The 22,384-nt window shown below is 31.5% G+C and overlaps 1 protein-coding gene across 9 annotated transcripts in view; it reads right to left on the reverse strand.

Annotated features, from left to right (window-relative positions):
- LOC124360467 (monocarboxylate transporter 12) overlaps positions 1 to 22,384 on the reverse strand; it is a 153,014-nt gene that overhangs the window by 15,543 nt on the left and 115,087 nt on the right. For all 9 annotated transcript variants that reach the window (XM_046814122.1, XM_046814129.1, XM_046814123.1 and 6 more), the window contains 4 exons: positions 19,755 to 20,067; positions 17,430 to 17,573; positions 11,435 to 11,640; positions 1,281 to 2,015 (listed from right to left, as the gene is read on the reverse strand). In XM_046814122.1, coding sequence (XP_046670078.1) covers positions 1,281 to 2,015; positions 11,435 to 11,640; positions 17,430 to 17,573; positions 19,755 to 20,067 — 1,398 coding nt within the window. The remainder of the gene's footprint in view (positions 1 to 1,280; positions 2,016 to 11,434; positions 11,641 to 17,429; positions 17,574 to 19,754; positions 20,068 to 22,384) is intronic.

Consider the following 22,384-nt stretch of genomic DNA (forward strand, 5'->3'; position numbering starts at 1 on the left):
GAAAATATTGCGAGAAATGTTTTTTCTCTAAAAATATATTTAGATTTAGTGGATCAAAATTATCCAATTTTTGACTTTGAATGTATAATTACCTAAAGAAATATAGTAATCAAACATAAAAGAAAAAAAAAACATTATATTGTAGCAATAATTCGGAAATTGTAGAACATTTCCATATAAGATTTTACACACACACACACAAAATATTTTTTTCATTATAAATTGTATTCATAGTAATAAGACTCTGCTGGAAATGTGATTAGACAAAATCAAGGTAATGTCATATATTCAGATAATGCCGTATACCAGGTTTATAGTGTTTAAGAGATGATTAGAGTGCTGCGCTTAATCCACTATATAATGGTAACAATAGGAAACACAACCATACCTTAAAACTTTTTAGTAAAACTAAATTTGTCAGTTTCCTACTATTAAAACCTTTACAACACTTGCATTACAATCCTTATATATAAGAACATCAATCAGTACAATTACAATGATTGTAGTCAATTTCTTTTTCAGGTTATTAATTTTAATGCTACTCATGACAGATCAGGAGAATACTGTACAATGTACGGGATTGTCCATAAAGCAATATTCTGGTAAAAGTTTTACTTCAAAACAAATATATATATATATTTTGTAATACAGGTCAAATTCTTCAATTTTTCAGTACCTATAGCCAACTGGTTTCAACAGCTCTCAAGAGAGAATAGAAGAAAATTAGTAAAAAGGAGAACATACTTAAGAAAGCCCCTAAAAATATTTCGAAACCAAAATATAGGAGAAATATATAAATTCTGTGACCATACCAGAAGGTGAAATTGCCTTCTGAAGTTGGTTTTTATCTTCTTTATGGAAAGATTGGGTGCTACAAAGAATTTTGGTTCAGATGTGTTTTTTTGAGCAGGTTCGGTCATGCAGAGTGCAGTACTGCCAATTCTGCAGAGAACCTTGTTTGTGACTTTTGCAAAAGTGTAACTTAGCGTGTGTAATTCTCTGTTTAAACTTTAATTGGTTTATGAACCTAACGCATTTCAATTTTTTAGTAGTAAAGTGTTATTCATAGTTATTATACTGTACATTATTACCTCAACACATGTAGGATATTGCAAGAAGGTTTGGGGCAATTCTATACTGTTCAATGTTCAGCTAACTTTTAATCTTAAGTGTTATTCATAGTTATTATACTGTACATTATTACCTCAACACATGTATAACACATGTGTATAACAACAACACATTTATGTATAAAAAAATATTTCATAATAAGTACTTACATCTGTTTTAGATGTAGCCATATCATCACAGTTGTTGTTTTTACTGCCAACCACAGAAGCAGTTGAAAGACGGAGGTGGAGGGATTTTCGAACATCTCCATTTGAGTTCATATTGCCTCTTGAAACTCGAATTGCTTGTAAAGTAGGCTTGTAACGTTCGCCTTGACTGGTTTTACGAATCCTGTCAAAGAATGGCACGGATCCATTTTTTGGAAGACCTTGGTTCGACGTTGTAAACGCCGGTTGAGAAGCATTTCTTGGAATGGCTCCCGCCTGACGGTTCTGAAACTCTGTTAAAGACGTTTTTTTCGTTCGAGGTTCTTTTACCTCCTCTTCTGTTTTCTTGGGAGGCTCTATTTTCTTCTTCTGTTTGTTATCAGTAGCTTTCAGGTCAGGTGTGCTACCATTGTCTGAATTACCACTTGAGCCACTCTGCTCTGTGACTTTGGCCTCGGTGATAGTGGGCAACACCGCCATGGTGGGCACTGGAGTGATGGGAGTTCCAGGGACAAGCTGGTCAAGGTTGAAGCTGGAATGGACACCAGGGTCAATGTTGATAGGCATCTTCATCCTCTTCTCCATGCTACCATCTGGTAGCTGCACTATAAAGTATGAGCCGCCAATTGAGCCTCGTTCCATCTGAAATCTTTTCTCATCAGCCATTCTAAGTAGAAGTGGCTTACAGCTTGGGCCTTCTTTGGGAAATTCTAAGGGCCTCATTAGTGCTCCAAAAACCTGTAAAATGTAAATTACAAATAATAAGTAAGGGTTCTGATAGTAAGATATGTTTTTAAACAGCTTTCAAGATAAGTAAAACTTTCAGAAAAATATACCTATCACAAACAACACGAACACCAAATCTGCATTCTATGAAACAGAAAAATTGGATCTTAATGTCCATTAACCAAATAGCCACCATGAGCACACAGTTTCTCAACAAAACAAAAAAAAAACATGTTAAGCTTCAAAATTTATATTAGATTTTAAATAAATAATTATATAAATTATAAACAAATAATTTTAAAAGTTTTTTTAATGTGTAAGTTACAAGGAACCCCATAAGTATCTGTCAGAGATTTCATCTCTTTCAAACATAAAAATACCTTAAATTTATTCTGTAGCCCTATGTCTAGTAACTTAAACTTCATTAACTCTTTTTTTACATGTTATAATTTTGCTTACTCATGGTTTCATTCTTAGATTTTGCACTTCACCTCACTGGTCTTAAACATTTAACAGAAGCTACTGAAATTTCAAAAACTAAAAACTGAAATTTTGCAATAATTTAAGCCATTAACATATTGGCTATTTAGAAATTATTGTGCTCTCCAACTTAAAGAGATCCACACTTTGGTATTTGAAATTGAAAACTACTGCAGTCTCATAAAATATTGAAATAAATAAATACTGAAGTATTTTGCATAAACATTTATAATACTTCAAACATGTGCAAAAGAAATTACTAACATCAGCTTCCGCTTCAACAATCTTAAATGGTCCAATAGCACATACCTGATCATTTAGAGACTGTTTCATTCTTGGACTTAATGGCTTACAGATCATTATTTCTGAATCTGTGGATTTATATGTTGTGACATATTTTTCCCGATTTAAACTTAGACAATCAATAATTTGGTTGTGGTTCTGAAGGGAATATTTTTCAATGACCATAACTTATCTTAAAATGATTTTGGTTGCCAATTATGGCCTTCTTATACTGCAGGGAAATAAGAGAGTGTGTCAAACTTAAACAGGACTGATTCTTCTTCAAATTCCAGGAGGTAATTAACTTGTAGTGATTGATAAGCAGGTAGCTTATATCGTTTGGGAGGGGTAAAACTGAACGCAACTCTCTTGAGTTTATTCCCTATCAAAACAAATCATAAACAAACAAGAAGTCTGTAAAACAGTGGATTATAATTGAGTTTTGACCAGGGAGGTGTGAATCAACTCGAATTGTACAATGGTTTCAAGCACAATTCAGTGATAATATTCTATCAAGAACCCATGTGTTTATTTCACCATTATATACAGTGTGAGAAAAGTCAAAATAGGTGAATATGTAGGGTGGGAATATAGCCAAAGTGTCAAAAAGTCAAAATAGGTGTAGGAAGGGAGTGAGAAGGCACTGATGAAGGCAAAGATGTGTTTGTTGGCCAGAAAAGTAATAGCCACAGTTTTTTTCATGGGCAATTGATTTTATCCACAGTGAATGCATAATTAATGCACTATATTATTATGATATATTTGTTACACCAAATTAACTGCCATTTGAAAGAAAAAGTTGCAAACAATTGGGCCAGAGTGTCATTCTTTTGCACAAAACCAGGCTTAAAGCAAATAACACCACAAGACAAAAATCAACTGTTTTAGAAATTGGCAACACTGGACCAGCCTTCTTATAGCCCAAACTTGCCACCCTGTGAATTTAATTTATTTAGGTCCCTCAAGACTGATTTTTACTCCAATGGCTAAAAGACTGAATGACAACTGAATTTTTATGTTAATAGAATGGAACTCCCAATCCAATCCATCAGAAAATGTGTTTCTAGGGCGGAAGATTATGTAGAAAAATATTACATATTGGTAAACTTTATCATATAAAAAGTTTTTAATGAACAAGCACTGTTTATATTTGGCGCATCCTCATATGTAAGAAGCCATAGCTAATAAAACAGTAATATATGACAAGTATTGTTTTAAAATTTGTTCTAATCACATCATGTCTATTAATTTGAGTGAGCTGCAAGACAGATTATAATATTAATATTAACCAATAAAATGCATCTATAAATCTGCAAAGATTAGAGGACTGAGTCACAATTATATAACAAATTACTACTAAGTGTTTTATTTTACCACTGTACAATCATAAAAACTGCATTTATTACTATATATCAGATCAGATGGTAGAACAACAGTGTTAACAATCAATAGCTGATGTTCATAAAGGCATGATGAAAGTACTAATGTACAAAAGCTGTTCCATTGTGAAAAGTGACATTTGCTCTAGGGGTAAGGACTAGATGCATGAGTGGACAGCACACTGTTGCAATTCAGTTTGGAACACTGATGGCTTTATTGTTTACAGTACTCATGCAAAAAAAGTCATTTACCAAATTTAAGTTGTAGCCTATTTATTGTCAACTTTACATTGCATTAGTTCTAGATAACTTAAAAAAATTAATGACAATGTTAAAAAAAGAATTTTAGTATAATGTATTTGATAATCCAAAGTTGATCATCCCTACTGGTGTTAGTCTGATGTATTGGGTGGATTATCCACTCCAATTTGAATTCAAATTTTTATTGAAAGAATACCTGCCTTTTGAAGAAACCATAGCCAGAACTGCCACACTTGTTTGGATTAATCACTTAATCCCTGCTCAACCAATGAGATAGTTGTAAGAAGAAATGTTATAAATAACCACCAAAGATTGTATATTTTACAAAAGAATTACACTGTTATTATTATAAACTCATATATAGAGAACTCTACAGGAGAAATGCCCAATTATATTTATAAATTGTGAAAAATAATTACTCCTAATACAACTATTAGTTATGCTTTAACAGTAATATTCATAATCACAACTCAAACCTATATTCCAATTCCAAGACCCAACAAACAAAGGCTAAATATATTTGAGTATCTTTCAACTCAAGCAGTTAATTATTCAATTTTCCACCTGGAAACAGGAAATTGAAAATATCAACATTCTTTGTAAAGAAACCTGATTTTGTATAGTAGCAAAATCATTTTAAAGCTCTAAGGAATTAATGAGTTACATAACAAATAATATATGTAATGTAAAATTATTAATAAACTTTAAATTTATTTATTTAAACCCAAACAGAAAATTCCTTTCCTTTCTAAATTATATTACGATTAATTTTTTTAACACAGCACACCCAAACATATTGTAATAAAATCAATTAAGAATACCATCAAAGATTTTTTGAGACTATGCATAGAAGCAATACCTGTCTCTGGATATAGATAATATTTGCATAAACATGCAATGTACCAACCTGCAACTCTTACTTGGTGTGTACTAATTACTTACAATGAATCTGGATACAAGATAAAATCTCAACCAAACTCTCTTTTATTGGTGAGTCCCATTATAAATACGTAAAAAAACGATGTGTAGTCACAGGGAAGTCCTTCCACCATTCTTATTCACCCTTTCCTAATCCTGTTCATGTCCCTCCAGCTCATGACAGTTCCAGTGTTTTAACTGTGTAAGAACTTTTACAATACAGATTTTGTATTGGCTTGGCTCTTCATAATTGAATAACACTTTTGGATGAGTGGAATGAAAAGATTCTTACTTGAGAAGAAATGAAGCGAGTATGCGCTCACAAAGAGTTTTAGTTGATGCAAGTGATGAGCTGATTGCTATATGGAAGGTTATTTTTAATTATCATGATATTAAGATTTTGAAATATATCCCTTAGTCTGATCTCCTCCTTGACTTTCTCTTGATGCAATCAGAAATATCTAATGTACAGTACAGCTCAATACAGAGCCCTCATCAATGTAGCAGCTCAAGACAAAGAAATACAGTATTAGCCATAATAAACAGTACTGAAACTGAATCAGCTGTAGCTGCCTTCTCGATAAGCTGATTCAACTGTCGATTGTTGCCACGGCTTCGTGTTCATTACTTCTTTCTTATTTGAGGTTAGTTTTTGCTAACATGGTTCTAAGAACGGTAGAACCAGTAGAACGGTATAAGTTTTTATCGTTGAGCATTATTTTCGCTCATACGGAATTGGACAAGCGGGTTGGCCAAGCTTGTCATACACTGCATTACGTTTTCAGGACTATTTCCACTAAAACCCGCCTAGTAATGTTGTGACTCTTACTGTTGTTGAAAATTTTTGAAGAAGAGTTAGTGTTTTGACACAGCAAAAGGGCTTTTCAGGTCGCCCAACTACTGTCTGTACAAATGAAAACCACGGAAGTGTTACAGTAGCCGAAAAGAAGCCTAATGACCAAAACGATATAGGGCCATTCTTGATTTGTTTGTGAGAGATCTCAGGAGATTTTGTTGTGCACATAACCTGCCGTTAAATTCACAGTGGTTCTAGCAAGATGGCGCAACCAGTCATACTGTCGTTAACAACATTGCTTTCCTCCAACAAACCTTTGGCAACCGTCTCATCTCCCTCAGAACAAACTTTCCTTACCCAGCCCACTCTCCCGATCTTACAACACCGGACGCTTACGTCTGGGAAATGTTGAAAGAAAATATTTTCCGCAAGGACCCAACATCTACCATCGTTTACCTCAAAGAAAAAATAACCATGTGTATTAGGAGAATGGAACAACCCCTATTCACTGAAATGAAGCAAAACCTACAAGAACGGTACGAGTGTTGCCTCAAACTAAACGGGGGTCATATTGAACATGTTAATACCCGAGTTTAATCGATTTTGCTTCCTTTGACTTGTATTTATTGGTAACATCTATATGTAATGTTACTGTGTTTACCATAATATAATATTACCATTTCAGTACTGTTTATTTTGGCTAATAATGTAGCTTCTGAAATCTCTTTTTCATCAGATAGCTTCGGAATTCCCCATCGAGCAACCATCTTCAACATGGACAGGGATAGAGCTTTGTTTCTTTTTCCAACTTCCTAGCAAACAATATTTTTAGAAACAATGACTTTGTTATAAACTGTGATTACAATGCTGGTGTGTCAGTTATGGAATATCCATTAGGACTTGTGTTATGGTGGGATAGGTATGGTCTCTATTTATACTTAACTACTTGGATACTGGTTGAGTTTGAACTAGGTTTGTTTAATAAATTAGTGATTTTATATAATGACTGACTGAAATGTGGTGATGGAACAAAAACGTTGAGCCATTGGAACGGATGCTGGAGAAACGGTAAAAAAGTTGTATAATAACTTAAATAAGATAATATTTTGCTATATCATAAGATTTCATGGGATTTATAAAGTTCTAGCACAGTATTCAATGTTTTCATAGTGGCTTCAACAATTGGTTGGGATATTTTATTTATATGTTAAACAAATTTTTGTTACAGCCTTTTAAGATACCTTCCCTCAAAGACAGGAAAAATACTTGCTGGCACAAAGTCACTTTCTTCAACTGTTTCACAACCAAAATAATGAAAGCCCTTCCCAATCAGACAAATCAATCCCAATTGAGAACATAGCTGTGTCAATGGGTAAAACAATCTAGAGAGCCACACAAACTAAACATAAGATTTTTTCTTTGCTTAACCCCCTCTTCTTTGCTAGCTCACTACAGAACTGGACATATGAAATGTATAGATTGTGTATTATGTTTAATAATAATACAGTATAGTGTGTAAAAATAGACTCAGTGAAAATGCAACCTTTTTATTCCAGCAATTTTGCAACAATGGACAGTTAAAATTGAATTTGTCGGAGGTTTGCAAGGTGCACAGTGGGGACGAAAGATCCCATTGATTTCAGTTTATTTTATTATCTCTATGTTAAAAAGAATAGGAATAACCTTCCAAGACGAGCATGCTCTCCCTACCCTATCAAAACACTCATGTATAAAACAATTGGTTCATTCATCTTCTTCAAACATAATTTTACTATTATTACATAAACACACCAATACACACTCTGCATGCATTATAAGCCAATAAATGAAACCACTATGAAAATAAAGAGAAATATAATTATTGTTGCTAGAAAATAACACGCAGCTCTTGGCTTTATATTTTGTAAAGATTTTAAGACAAATCTGACTGTTGCTAAAAAAATAGTCTTTAATTTTAAATTTTACCACTATCACTTTAAACTTGAAATTTGTACATAAAAGTATTGACATTAGTAGTGCTTATTATGTTTTGTTCTTAAACACTTCTCAAGCTTCTCTTTTTAGACTCTCCTTTCTATGAGTTGGTTCTTCTTAATAATTTGTAATTTATTTGTTTAGAATTTATAATTGATAGATGATTTGAAGACATCGTTACATATTACAGAAATAGAACAACACATTTCGAGGATCGGAATTTATCCTCTACTTCAGGTAACAAAGAACTTAACATATAAAGTTATGCAAGCACACATCGATACAATACCTGACAAAGAACCCACCAAAGTCAAAATTGACTCAAAAGCTATGTTTACAGTATAAAATCGGTTTTTGATTCAGGAATACATAAGTGAAACACGAGAGCCTTTAAATCTGAGAGTTAATGAATATAAAGACAATATGAGAAAAAAGACTAATGGATAAATGTTAGAACTGCTCAACACTGCTGGCCTGAAAATTCTCACATCAAGTGAGGATAAAACCAACATAATACTAGGTTACAATAAAAGTAGAACATCATTAACTGCTAAGTCAACTTTCTGTTGAACTTAGGTGACTTTGGCTATCAATATTAAAACAATATCAAAACAACTCGGAAACCTACATAAATTGGAACTATTGGAGTCATAACAACTCATCAAGATATGGGCAAGGACATGCTTAGACCAACTATAAACCTATGCACAAGAAACATTAAAAAAAATAAAGACTTAACTTGTTCTGAAAAATAATTGATTCAGTATATCCTATAAGTAATAGCGAAGATATTAATTTGTAAATCTCCAAGTTGCTGAGATAAGATTTCTGATTTGTAGTACCTTAAAACAGTGAAATTCTTTAATTCTGGACCAAATAATTAATTTTGTTATTGATTATTCATGGTCAAAAACTATGAAAAATATGTAATCTGTCAAAAAGGTTTAACAAATCATAATAATTGGTTAAAATAGGATTAGAGGTTTATTCACTTGTTTGTGAAAGTTGTGAATGAGAAGATTATGCTTGATGGCAGTACTGAACATTGATCACTCTCTTAATTAAATCAATGATTTCTTGAGTATCCTACTGTCTGGCTATGAATGCTAGTTTGTTATATTGTTTCTCATTTTGATCAGACATTTGAAAGTGTAGAAAACAGGGTTATACTCTAAAAGACTTTGACTCTCCAGGAGCATGTAATATGGAATATTGCACACCTTTTCCGTTAATTTTACGATGATGTTAGTCTTCTTCACTTTACTTAAAGGAACAGCAACACTGTAATAATTGAGCTTAACAAAAATAAGGGAAAATCTCCAGTTAACTTTATTTTCAACTAAACGTATCAATTTAGCTAAATATACGGAAAGGTTGTGATCCTGTCTGAGAAGTGTTTGAGAACAACATTATCACTGAGTTTTCATCTGAGAATATAATTAGCATAACAAGTTAAACTACTTTGTAATGCGATAACCTACTAACTAAGCATGCAATTCAAAGAGAAATCTAGAATGCCCAAATCTAAATGTTCAAATTCATTCCAAAGCCAAATTATAAAACAAAATTCACAGTTCCCATTCTCAGCTGTGCTGCAAGTACTTTATCACCCTCACTATTGCTCGACCCTCACACTTGTACGATTCGTTCCTCTGATGTTTATTGAGATGTGCCAACAATTTTATATGTCATGTATGTTTTCAGTCTGTTTTAATGGTGTTATAGTGTAATATAATATAGTTGAATATCATATTATCCGAAGGTTGAAGTGTATTCCAAACTTTTGTGCTTTCACATTTAATATAAATGTTAAATTTAATATACCAGCTTGTATATTCTGCTTATTACTAACAGGTTATATGCAAACACTTTTATTAATACATTAGAGTCATACATAATACATTAAGTTATGGAAATTTTACACTGTTCTGTTAAGATAACAAATTAAAATTATATAAACACAATTTATTTAACCAGTTTAATATTAACTAGAATTTATATTTTTCAATTTTCGAGTGATCAATAAATTAATCAATCAGTTAATAATTTGCAATGAATACCTTTTTATTTATATAAAAATATAAATTCTCCGAGTATTGTAAGCCAAATTTATATTTTAGAGACAAATTTAATTTTACATTTGACTTGTGTATGACAAATGTATCCAACTAGTGAAGTTTAAAGAATTTTAAATGATGAAAATGTTTTATGTGAAACAATAGAACTTAATAAATTTTCACAATAATGATGAAATGTGATCTGAATGAACTATTTACACTATTAAATACACATTGTAAACGTGTTTGCATACAAATCCAATTTATGGTTACAGTTTTACCAGTGCCGTAATGCAACAATGAAGTGTACTGCACTAACCATCACAAAAATTATACTGTATTTACTTAATTAAAAAGCTTCACTTTGAAAACATAAATTTTATAGGTATATAATAAAAGATTGAAAGCTAGAATTAGCTTGAAATAAAATAATTGCATTCAAAGGAAAAAATAAGTCTAAAGAGAACAAAGCTTGTAAGAAGCAGTGGTTGACGATACAAACAAAGCATCCATGGAGCAGGTAGAGCTAAGTGTTTGTGCTAGGGGTGGTCAGAGACACGATTTACTGTGCTAATGTTGGTGTTAATGTGGTGAACAACTCACAACTACCCATGGTCCCACTCAGAGCTTTGACCATATTGTTATTATTTTGGGATAAATTTAACTCCAAAATAATCAATCTCACTTCAAATAGTAATATAAGAAATTTAGTATAAACAGGAAATAATTAATTTTAATTCATTTAAGGGAGGCAGAAGAAAAATACATTTTAATGTAACTTATTTGTTTAAAGATAATTTTCGACAATGGATGGTTTAAAAGGATAGTGGGATTATAGACAATCACCACCTTTACACATTTATTTATTACAACAGAAACACCTGGGTCGAAGTGTTTCTGTTGAAATAGGTAACGGCAAACGTCAGACCTATCATTCTTTCATGTCACAATAATAATCAATTTTATTTTGATGTATTTTATTAAAATGTAGTTTGCTAATAAAAAATGCAGTACTGAGAAAGCACACAATCTATTTAATTTTAAAATTAAAGATTTAATTTATCAAACTATATGTGTACTAAAATACTACATTTTTTATACATTAGAGTTGTTTTGGGGTAAATTTAAAAAGTATAAAAATATATGATTTTAAAATTATTTAAATTGTGAGTTTTGGGTAGTGGAGAGTTGAGAATTGTGTTTGTCATGTGCAAGGAGGAGAGGTGAAGTGTAAAAGCTGAAGGTCTAGCTACTAGCAACAGCCCAGGGTAACAAAGAACTCACAGCACAGTTAAGGATGAGCCCTGCAAGGATGAGGTTGGCTCCCTTCCAGTCAAAGTTCTCCAGCAGCATAGTGGCAAGGGGAGCAAACACAAACGTGCCGAATCCCGAGCCACAGACAGCGAGACCGGTAGCCAGAGAACGCTTGGTCTCGAAGTAGTAGCCCACACAGACCACGGCTGGCAAGTAGATCATGCCGAAGCCGATGCCTGCAATCATAAAACAAGGTGATACAAACGTAAAAAATCCCTAAACAGAGACTATAAGAATGGTGGCCATACATCACTTAGTCTCACAGTAGTGTCTAATAGTCTAATGAGTTAATTTTAGTAGTGGTTAAAATTAAAATGTACTTTGAATAATTACTTATCTTACTTTCTTGTAAACGTTTTTATATTGCTTCTTTTTTCTGGAATATGAACTTCTTTTTTTTAAATATAATCAAGCATTTACCTCAATTAATAGTTATTTATAAGTAAAAATTGTTTTAAACAGATCTTATTTAGATGTGCTATCAAATAATGGGTTACTTTATGGCATGAAATCTAACAATAAGGCAAAATGAAAACATAACACCACCAAATTAGTATGTGTTATATATTATAATGGTTATAGTTAAGTCTTAAAAAAGTCTTAAACCTAATTTTTGTTAACTCTTTAATGTATTAAGAGAGAAGGATGTAGAGCCCGGCTACAAGCCACATGACCTTGACGCAACAATGGAGCATTGTGATCTAAACAACTACTTCACTGTTAAACTTTATGTTTTTACGTAATATTCTTGTTTACGAGTATTTATGACCAACAATTTTCAACTCCATATGGTTTCTAACAATGTTACCTATGATTTGACTGCTATCACATAAATATCAAACTAAACTACAGCTAGTTTAAACAAGATCAGATTTGGAAACACTCTAGCTACTCGTATATTATTGCTTTCATGAAATACCTTACATGTAATTTAATATTTTAAAATTAAGTGATTACAATTAGATGAATTTTTTTCCAGTTTGGTAGTAAATTAATTAATCATTATGAATATTACTTTATAACACTAAAATCAATACAACCAGTTCTCTAAGTCGATCTAAAATGTGGCCACAAAAATAAATTTCTCTAACATAGTAATTCATTGACCAGCATTATATAAAAAGAAGTTAAGGGTTTACCTCATCTATTAGTTGGAATATTATTCATAAATAAAACAGAAGGTTTAGTTTGAATATTGAGTTGATCTTTAGTTAATTTAAAAAAAAAACTTATTAAAAAAAGTCCAATATCGTACATTACATGAAACTTATGTGCCTGATAAACATGACCTAAGTTCTTCAAAGGCTTTGAAGGTTACAATCAGACCTAACCTGAGAAACGTGACAAACAGTTTCATGGTAAAGACCCTGAATTGGTGTTTTTGGTGAGTAGATCACACCTTTCATGAGAGTCTAACACTACAGACTGGCCACCTGTGTATATAAATGCATTTTCCTGCCCTTCTCTCTCTCTCTCTCTCTCTCTCTCTCTCTCTCTCTCTCTCTAAAAAAAAGGCTTGTGCGGGATTCGGAAAAGACAGTTATTTTTAATAAAACCTTATAACACTTTTCACTTAGCTGTTATACAATCCAATATTTCTCTTCCAAAATACCCTATAAAAAATCTTCTGTATATTTGAATTAAATTGATTTGAAATCTGCTTCTTCCTATAAATTGTAAACATTCCTGCTAGCTTAGTCCGAAGAAGAAAGATAGATTTCAAATGTGGCCGTCACCTCGAAATATCAAACTGAAGATATAGCAGTTCTTTAGAAATTAATTTGTACACTGATGGAATGATGACTTTAAAATTGGTATGTTAATGTATAACACTATCAAAATTAAAGATTAGAATTCTTATCTTCATTATCTTGAAACCTTGCAAAACAACATTCATTATACGCACATAAAGTTGTTTCTATCATCTCATTATGAAATTATATTTGTAAACATATACATTTACTTATAATGATTAAATGTTATTTTATACTTGCTAAAATGTTTACAGCCTCTGACATAAATAAATCATGCAAGGATGACATTGTTCAAACATAATAATGAACAAACAAATGACCTAAGAATTCTAAAACATTTTTTCTGTTTTACTCTATGAAGTTCAATAACTAGCACAAGACCACTCTACACTTCTTGAATAATTACAGTATTAAAAAAAAAATAAAGGTATGTGGTCACAACTTTATGAACAGCTGATTTAAATATAAAAATGATTACTACTCATAAAACTATGCATAAACACCAATTGGAATAATACTGTTGTTTATTCTAAATAACTATTATTTTGATTTTGAACAATTAATCACCTTAACATTAAATTATAGAGTTTGAGAAGAATAAAAATGATACGTAGAAATATTATGATATATATTTATTACTATTGCAGTCAGAAATAAAAATCAAATGTAAAAGTTGTTTGGTTTGCAAAACATAAAATATTATGTGCATTTTGCTTTATGTCTGTAGAATTTATAAATCTTTAAGATAGACTTTGAGATATAATTTTGAATATTTAAAAATTTGAGCCTGGAGTGCAAGGAGATATCTTTGACAATATTCCCATGTTGCATACAAAATAAACCTAAAGTTTATTGTGAAAGTAAATAAATATGAACTGAAATAATTGATCATTCATTTTTTTTCCACCAAAGTGCTCAGCTTACAACGATCTTTAAAATAATGTCTAAACGTTATATAAATTCACACCGGAAAAACAATTGAGAATCAAACTCCAGAACTACAGGTTTGAAACATTAATTGTTCTTAAAAATCATTAAAATATTTTAAAACTGTTTTCAAGAATAGGGTATGTAGGAAAACAATCTAATTCATTATTATCTGTTCACTCATAATCAATGTGAGACACACAATTAATTATGACAACCTGTAGATATAGTTTTAGGATTGTGGTGGTTGTGGGTTCTGGGGGTAATGATGGAGGAAATGCAAAACAATTCCAGAAAATTCCAATGCAAGAATAATTACAAATAGTCAGATTTATATAAAATCTACCAAAAGAAGTGTGTTTTTGTGTGCAAGAATTTGTCCTGTTCTTGCTAAAGATCCTGATACACGTGACCTACTTCTTTCAATCACAGCAAATTAATTCAGAGTTCCAATTAATGTCTTTATTACGTTGTCGATCTATCATACTGTCAATATTTAATTAAAAAAACCTCTTCTTGTTCAAATTTCTTCTATGGAAAAATAAAAAAAATATTCATGTACAAATTCTACATAATCTATTTTAGTGTCCAATATTCAAAAGCTTTAAATAATAATTATTTTTCATATTTTCCAAATTTTACGTTCTTATATTGTGGTTACTCTCTTAATGTTTAAAATAATTTATATCTTTACCTAAGCTTCCATGTTTTTCACCAACCTTCTGTCAGTTGTCACATTAAGGAGGTGACGAATCATCAATGGTACAACAATGTTGTGTTTATGTGCAGAGTTTTGCTTTTATAATTTTAATAATTGAAAAATTATTAAGCCATCCCAACATCTTTTTAGACATCTAGTATATGTATAAATCTTAATAATACATTGATAAGTTAATTCATTTAATTTTAATAGTTGCTTTGTAGTTTTAAAAAGATTAAGACAGCTTTAAGACATCTATTGTTAAATACGAGAAATTCCTAATAATTCTGACCCAACTGTTAAATGACTAAACAATTCTGACAATTGAATTGTTGACACACACCAGGGAAGATTATCATTGTTTCTTCACAACAACTTAACAGTAATCATCAAATGTAGTTACTGTTGACTGTTATCAAAATCAATTTGACCAGTTTGAAAGACTAATCAGTAATTACTCTTACATTAACTATCCATGGGTTGGTAACTGTATAGTTACTCTTAACCCTTCCCACGCGGAATTTATCTTTCAATTTTGACTCATAACGCATAATTAACTTAAAATTTTTTTTACATTTTACCAACTCAAATTTTTTTTAGTTAGTGTTGGCTATTATGAATAAAAAATAATACAGTATCACAAAATAATCAGATTCCTACCTATATTTTTTAACAAATTTTCAAATTTTACAAAAAATCGTCAGGATTCGCCATTGCATAGAACAATATAGGCCTATAACGACACAACAAATAAAGTAATAACAAAATAAAAAGATCATATAATGCTAAATACAACAGGAACACGAACAGTAAATAAGGAAATATGGCAAAACAGCGTTAAACACTAAAATATGCCGTGCCGGGATATATCCGTTTACCGCATAATGGTTCGCCGTAGACTGAGGCTAAATCACGCCACGAGGGACAAAGTCACGCCCTCCCACCACTGCGACGCGCCAATGAGGTTAAAACTGTAACATCTGCTTTTCGGAAAAAGTACTCAACACTCCCTTGAACTCTAGCGGATTCCACGGCAACTACAATTTATTAAATAACACAAAATAGACTTTGAGGGTATATCCGTTTACCGCATTTCGGTCAAAATAAGGCCTAACGGATATATCCGTTTGCCGCGTGGGAAGGATTAAAATAATAAACATCACAACTATTGAACGTTATTGTTCTCTATTTTGGAAAATGAAATAATAACAAAGAGAGATTTAATTACATACTGCACTGCAGAACAATTCAGTACCAATAAGTTTTGGAAGCAAAACACTGATTACTTTAACTTAATTTGAGGATATAGAAAAAACATATTAATAATATATATTTGAATAATGAAAAATATAATTTATATACGGTTCTTAAAACACAGCATGCGTGCACACACACACACGCTCGCACAGGAGATGTCTAATTTTGAAGATCTTATTAATACGTATTCAAACACTTTTCAGTTTTTTTTTGTAAAAGTTTAAACTTTAAATACATCCACATGTTTTTTAATATTTTTTTTATTTTAAATGTGTTATGTGCAATGAAGATATAATAAATGATTGATTATTTAAATGATAAAGTAGAAAACGTTCAGATTTTCTTCGTTTGAAGTTTATTTTGACGATGGAAGGATCGTGAAGGAAACAGGATTTTTCCGGACATTTGTCATTGTTCAGTGAAACACAAAATCAGTAACACTATGTTTCAAGATCTGCAATCTGATGTCTTCTTCAGATAAATAATGAAACTAACACATAATTACAAACTACCTAAAATAAACAAATCATACCAGAGTGTTGTGACATGCCTAAGTCAAGAATCACAACCACCATAATTGTGTGTCAATTTCACTAACTCTAAAACATGCGATTAATAAAAAACTAAACACAACACTAATTATTAAAACTGAACTACAAAATACAGTTCACAATACGTCTGCATTCGTCGATCAACCACCTATGACTGTGTTTAGTTTTTTAGTAAGTGCATGTTTTAAGAGTTAGTGAAGTTGACACACAACATGGCAGTTGTGATTCCTGACATAGGCGTGTCACAACGCTCTGATATGATTTGTTTATTTTAACCTAGTTTGTAATTATGTGTTAGGTTAGTTAATTACCTGAAGAAGAGATCAGATTGCAAATCTCAAAACGTAGTGTTACTGATTTTTTGTTTCACGGAACGATGGCAAATGTCCAGAAAAATCCTGTTTCAGATTTTTTCTGAACAACGAATTAAATATTGAAAAACCTGAAAAAGTGTTTGGATGAGTATCTTACTTTAAAACGAGACACCTGCTATAACTCTACAGCTAAAAATAAGGTTGTATATGTACATGAGGATTAGCATTGCTCTTACTGGGCTATAATCAATATATACACCACTACTGCCGGGTCTTAAGAGACCACTCTAGAAAGGTATAAAAAAAGTCTGAGTTAGTTATGGTAGATTATTAAGAAGTGATTAGCAAAATAATTGTTGAATTTCTCTTCGAACAGGTGTAGAAGCAAAGTTTCTTCTATAACAAAGTAACAGTGTAATACACAATTTGTGCAATCCTGAGGTTGATATAAATCCTTCTTACCTCCCATAAAACCATAGGTGAACATAAGAGTGTTGACATTGGGTGATAGAGTGCTAAGAGCAAATGCTGCACAGCCAATGATGCTGCCCAGAACACAGACAGTGCGGCACCCATACTTGTTTGTTAGGGCACTCACGACAGGGCCTGCAAACACACAAAGATAGTATTACTACTGACATATTATATAATATACAGTATAACATGGTCATTTTGTTGTGCATTGACTTATCTGCAACATCAATCAACATTTTTTTAAATATAAACTGTTGACATAATTCCTTCTAAAGTTGTGCTACATATGTAGATTTTTCAAAATTTACTTTCTTAAGGGTACACATGGTTTGTACAAGGGTTGTAATTTTTTTAAGGAAAAAGTGCCTCATGTAAAGCAAATAGAAGTACTCAAGATTTTCTAAAGCATCCCTCTACATTTCAGTAACACATGTTTCTTTGAATTTTTAAACTATGTTGAAAATGGCAATGACAATATTTAAGTGAATATACTATTCTGAAACTACACAAGTATTTTACTTATTTATATTCTAAATATTTTATTATTTGGGTATACAAATTGGGTTTCAATTCAACAAATACATGTTCAATTTCAAAAGATATACAGTCTGCGGTGAACGTTTGTTTTCTCTTAATAAAAGTATTTCCATAAAAATCTCATAGCAAATATATTTTTTTGCAGGCTGGTTATCTTAATAGGTTCTTTAAAATAGACAGGATATTTTTACTGGACAAACATTGCATGAAACCTCTATACTACAAAAGAGTAGATTGTTCACATTGTGGTCATGTAGCGGATGACCAAAATGGACCGGTCAGAAGTAGACCAGGGTAAGAATGGGTTGGTAAAACAAATTTTTCTAGTCACACCTTTTGAGTAATCTTTTATGATCTTCAGAAGATACTAGGTCACATGCTTACCACATTAGGAACAGAATGTCCTCTGTAACCTGCTTAAATTGCTGGTTTTTGGATCTTCATTGGTAGAACGTGACCCATTCATTAAAACAAGTTGCATTCGACCACAATTAGCTTTACAAATAGTAACTAAATAAATGTTCTCAACTTATAACTATTACAGCATGTAACAAAAATTAAACCATTAAAAAAAACATTCAGTGACATAATAAATACAAACAAAATTAGGTTCTTCTTCTTCTTCTTCTTCTTCTCCTTTTTAGGGGCAGCTTACTGCAAAGCACTGATGTCTCAAAGAGCCTTTTCAACCCAGATGAGTACTGCTGTGAAGTTTACAAATTACAGCAATGCCGTGAAATGCCAAAAACAAATCAATCAGGTTTTCCTGAGGAACTTTACCATCCTTGCCCTAAATACCAAATACGTCAAAATGTTCCCCTCATTAATGGAGGGCACACATTGGAAATTGAAAAAAGATATTTGGAAAAAAGAACAGGTGTTCAAGTGTTGATGTTATTTCCTCCTGCTCATTATACGATTTACAGAGCAGATAATCCCTAAAAATGCTAATTCTATGGAGTTGTTTTGTTTTCTCAGATTATCAGGTCCACAATCTGATAAGACATCAATCTATTTAAAGGGAGAAGATCAGATGCTACTGTTTGGGAAGGTCACTGTAGAACCAGTCTACTCATCCAAAATTACAAAAAATTAGATTTTATACAATGATAATTATTTTCCTGAAATAACACTGCCACTTCATACATTGATGTTACTTATTTATCAAGTTATAACTCAAGTATATACCCACATACACAAGTATATAGTTTCAGGTGTATATGAATGAAGGTTGTGTGAGTAATGTATAATTTGATTATAACTATGTTTCTCTGCATGTATATTCAATCAATAGTTATAAACCAAGGGAGCCCTGCAGAGTTAAACGGAGTTTAAACCGTGTGTATTTATACTGTAATCACAAAAGACCGTCAAGGAGAAGAAGCAAAAGGTAACAAAATTGATGGGTCTTTATGGAAATTAGTGATTTGGAATAATGCTAAATATAGTTCATAAGTAATTAAAAGAGTTTCCTTTGAATTCAGACAAATTAATGTGATTTACAGCAGTCTCATTAGATAGATTTGTTGAAAAGACTAATAAATCTCTGTTCAGGCAATACAATATTATTAGCAATAATATTTACACAAGCAGGATACAAAGAAACATTGCATTGTTACAGTACTTATTAAAATTATGCTCAGACATCAGTCTGATCAGTTTATTAACTTGCAAAATACATGAAAATATAAGTTTTTCATACAGTCAATAGATTAAACCTTCATCATCAGGTTGCGTGATGTCTACATTAAGAGACAATATACATAGGCTACTCACCAACACTAAGGTACATGCCGGAGAGGAGGGAGCCCACCCACGCAGTCTTGCCCTTGCCCTCGCCAAAGTAATTGACAAACTCGCCAAGGAAGACTCCGAAAGTGTAAGCAATGCCGTCTACTATCATGTTGCACAGGAAGCTGGCGAACACTATGACCCAGCCATAGCCTCCGTCCGGCGGGGGAGGGATGTCGTGGAACTCGCAGTAGGACAAGTTGTCATCGTCCTGAGGGGGAGACATATCCCCCTCTCCCCCCTCCGTCAGTCGGGTCGTCTCCTCATTCCGCTCCGTACATGAGCACTCGCTTTCTGTCTGCAACAAAAAGATTTGTGGTTAGGCTTATTTTATGACTGTTTGTAGTACATCACTAGTCATCAGTAGAATACAAGGGAGGGGGCTACAAACACTGACTCGAAAACCATTGTAGTAATGAAACCTCCAGTGTTGATAAACTGACAAAATGTAATATTTCCCGATACTGCAAATTTAATGTCTAGTTAATAGACAGGGTTTGCTCCTGAGTGTTTACGAGGGTAAAAATCCCCTACAATGGCAGCACGGAAAAGAAATGGCAGATTTTCAAATGACCGCGTCTTTTATTAAGAAAAGGATAACTTGAATACACTAAGACTAAGTAGAACAAATACAATTTAAATAAGTAAACTAAGCCCTGGTTTTAACTCAAAAGGTTCAGCTTTTCATCTTCTGCATGTTTATCCTATCACCCAGTCATAATTTTAATATGTTCGATACTCTATGAATGGTTTACTTCAGTAGTTAGAAGAGATTTACTTGCTACAGTTTTGATTCTATCTAAAGAATTTGCAGTTTTAACCCTCAATCTTACATAGTGTGGGCTTAATAATGTATTTTACACTATCCTGCTCAAATTTTACAAAATTAAGTGTTAATGATTCTAAAAGACAATATTATTTCCACAATGAATAACAGCTATTTGCTACTTTGACCTTTAGACAACTATAACTAGCAAATAATAGATTTAAAAAAACCAGATTTTTTGAACACAGAACTACTTAATATATTACTAAACAATACAAACTGATGCCAATGGGGACACCAAAGGGAAAAGTAGAAATATAAGAATTTAGGATGGCTAAACATCTTATTTGAAAATCCTATTCCCATATACAATAGTCTAAAGCAGGTACTCTAAGCATGTGAAATAGAGAAAATGACCAGTTCTTCACACACAAAAATGCAACATTAGAAAGGTATCAACTAAACTAGAAATATTGTGATACAGAATGTTCAGAAAGTAATTTTTACTCGAAAAAAGCAAGCAATATTTTAAGACCATTTATATGCTGCATTATTAATCCAATCCAAAATGAACACACCCAAGACCATAGCACTCTGAACTTAGATATTTTACTCTCATCATCCTTTTCATTAAGTTTACATCCGACCTTTATTTTTACAATATTGTTTCTTCTTGATATTTTGAAGTAACAAACGTACAGCTCTAAAATACAGGTAGTTATATTTTTGTGCTGTTTTTTAATACTTACTTTAACTAAAAACTGTTCTTAATTTATTGAAAAATCCTTGTTTAAATTATTTAAAACACAGTATCGAATGTTTACTTTTTAACCATCCGTACTATTGCGTTACTCTATAAAAAATAAAAGAAGCAAACAATAATATTCTTTTCAACACGGTTTTCATTAGAAGAAATGAGTTTTTTTGTAGTTTAATGCTTCTTGTTTAATTTCTCACATTGAGGCCAGGCTATAGTGAAACAACCTCAACATAACAATTATTTTAAACTTCATACACTATTATGCCTTTATTTTTGGACACACAGTAATGGAAGGCATGTGATTTTAAGGACATAATAAATATGTATCCAAATGATGTTTGCTTTTTTTTATAAGTGTACAGTTTTTGAATATTTAATCAAAAGAAGCAAAAACGTTGAAATGTATTATTAATGACTATTAAAACACGTTTTGATGCATATTAAATAAATATTTTAAATGAGACATCTCCTATAATTTAATGAGTACAAATAACAATGTAAGTGTTTGAGGTACAACATTTTTCTTATGAATAAAATAAGGATAGCTGCCAATTTTGGCTTTCAAGCAAAATTACTATAGCAATCAGCCTTTAACCTTCAATGAGAGTTACTTCAGAATTGATTAACAAAATCACCAACTGACATAAAAACCTTAAAATTTCAATGTGATAATTATATTTAAAAAGGCACATCAAACCATCAAACGTCACAAAACATTTTTCTGAATAGTTGGTCTAAGTTAAATGTAAAATTTATAAACATTTTCAACAATATAGTTATGGTAGTAGTTTTATTAAAAAAATATTATTATTAAATTATAATTATTAAATTATAATTATTAAATTATCATTATTAAATTATATTAATTATGTTATTATTAATTATAATTAATATTATTATTAATATTAAAAATATATTTGTTGATAAAACCTTTACTTCCAACACTTAGTTACTTTAAACACAAATTATAAAGAAGATAAATTCAATAGATTGATGAAATTAATAGTAATGATTTGGCAGCACCTAATCCACAAGAAAAAGAATTTGTTTTAAATCTAGATATGTTCCCATAATATACTGACTGATTTT

The sequence above is a fragment of the Homalodisca vitripennis genome, chromosome 4, assembly GCF_021130785.1.
Source record: "Homalodisca vitripennis isolate AUS2020 chromosome 4, UT_GWSS_2.1, whole genome shotgun sequence".
Taxonomy (NCBI): domain Eukaryota; kingdom Metazoa; phylum Arthropoda; class Insecta; order Hemiptera; family Cicadellidae; genus Homalodisca; species Homalodisca vitripennis.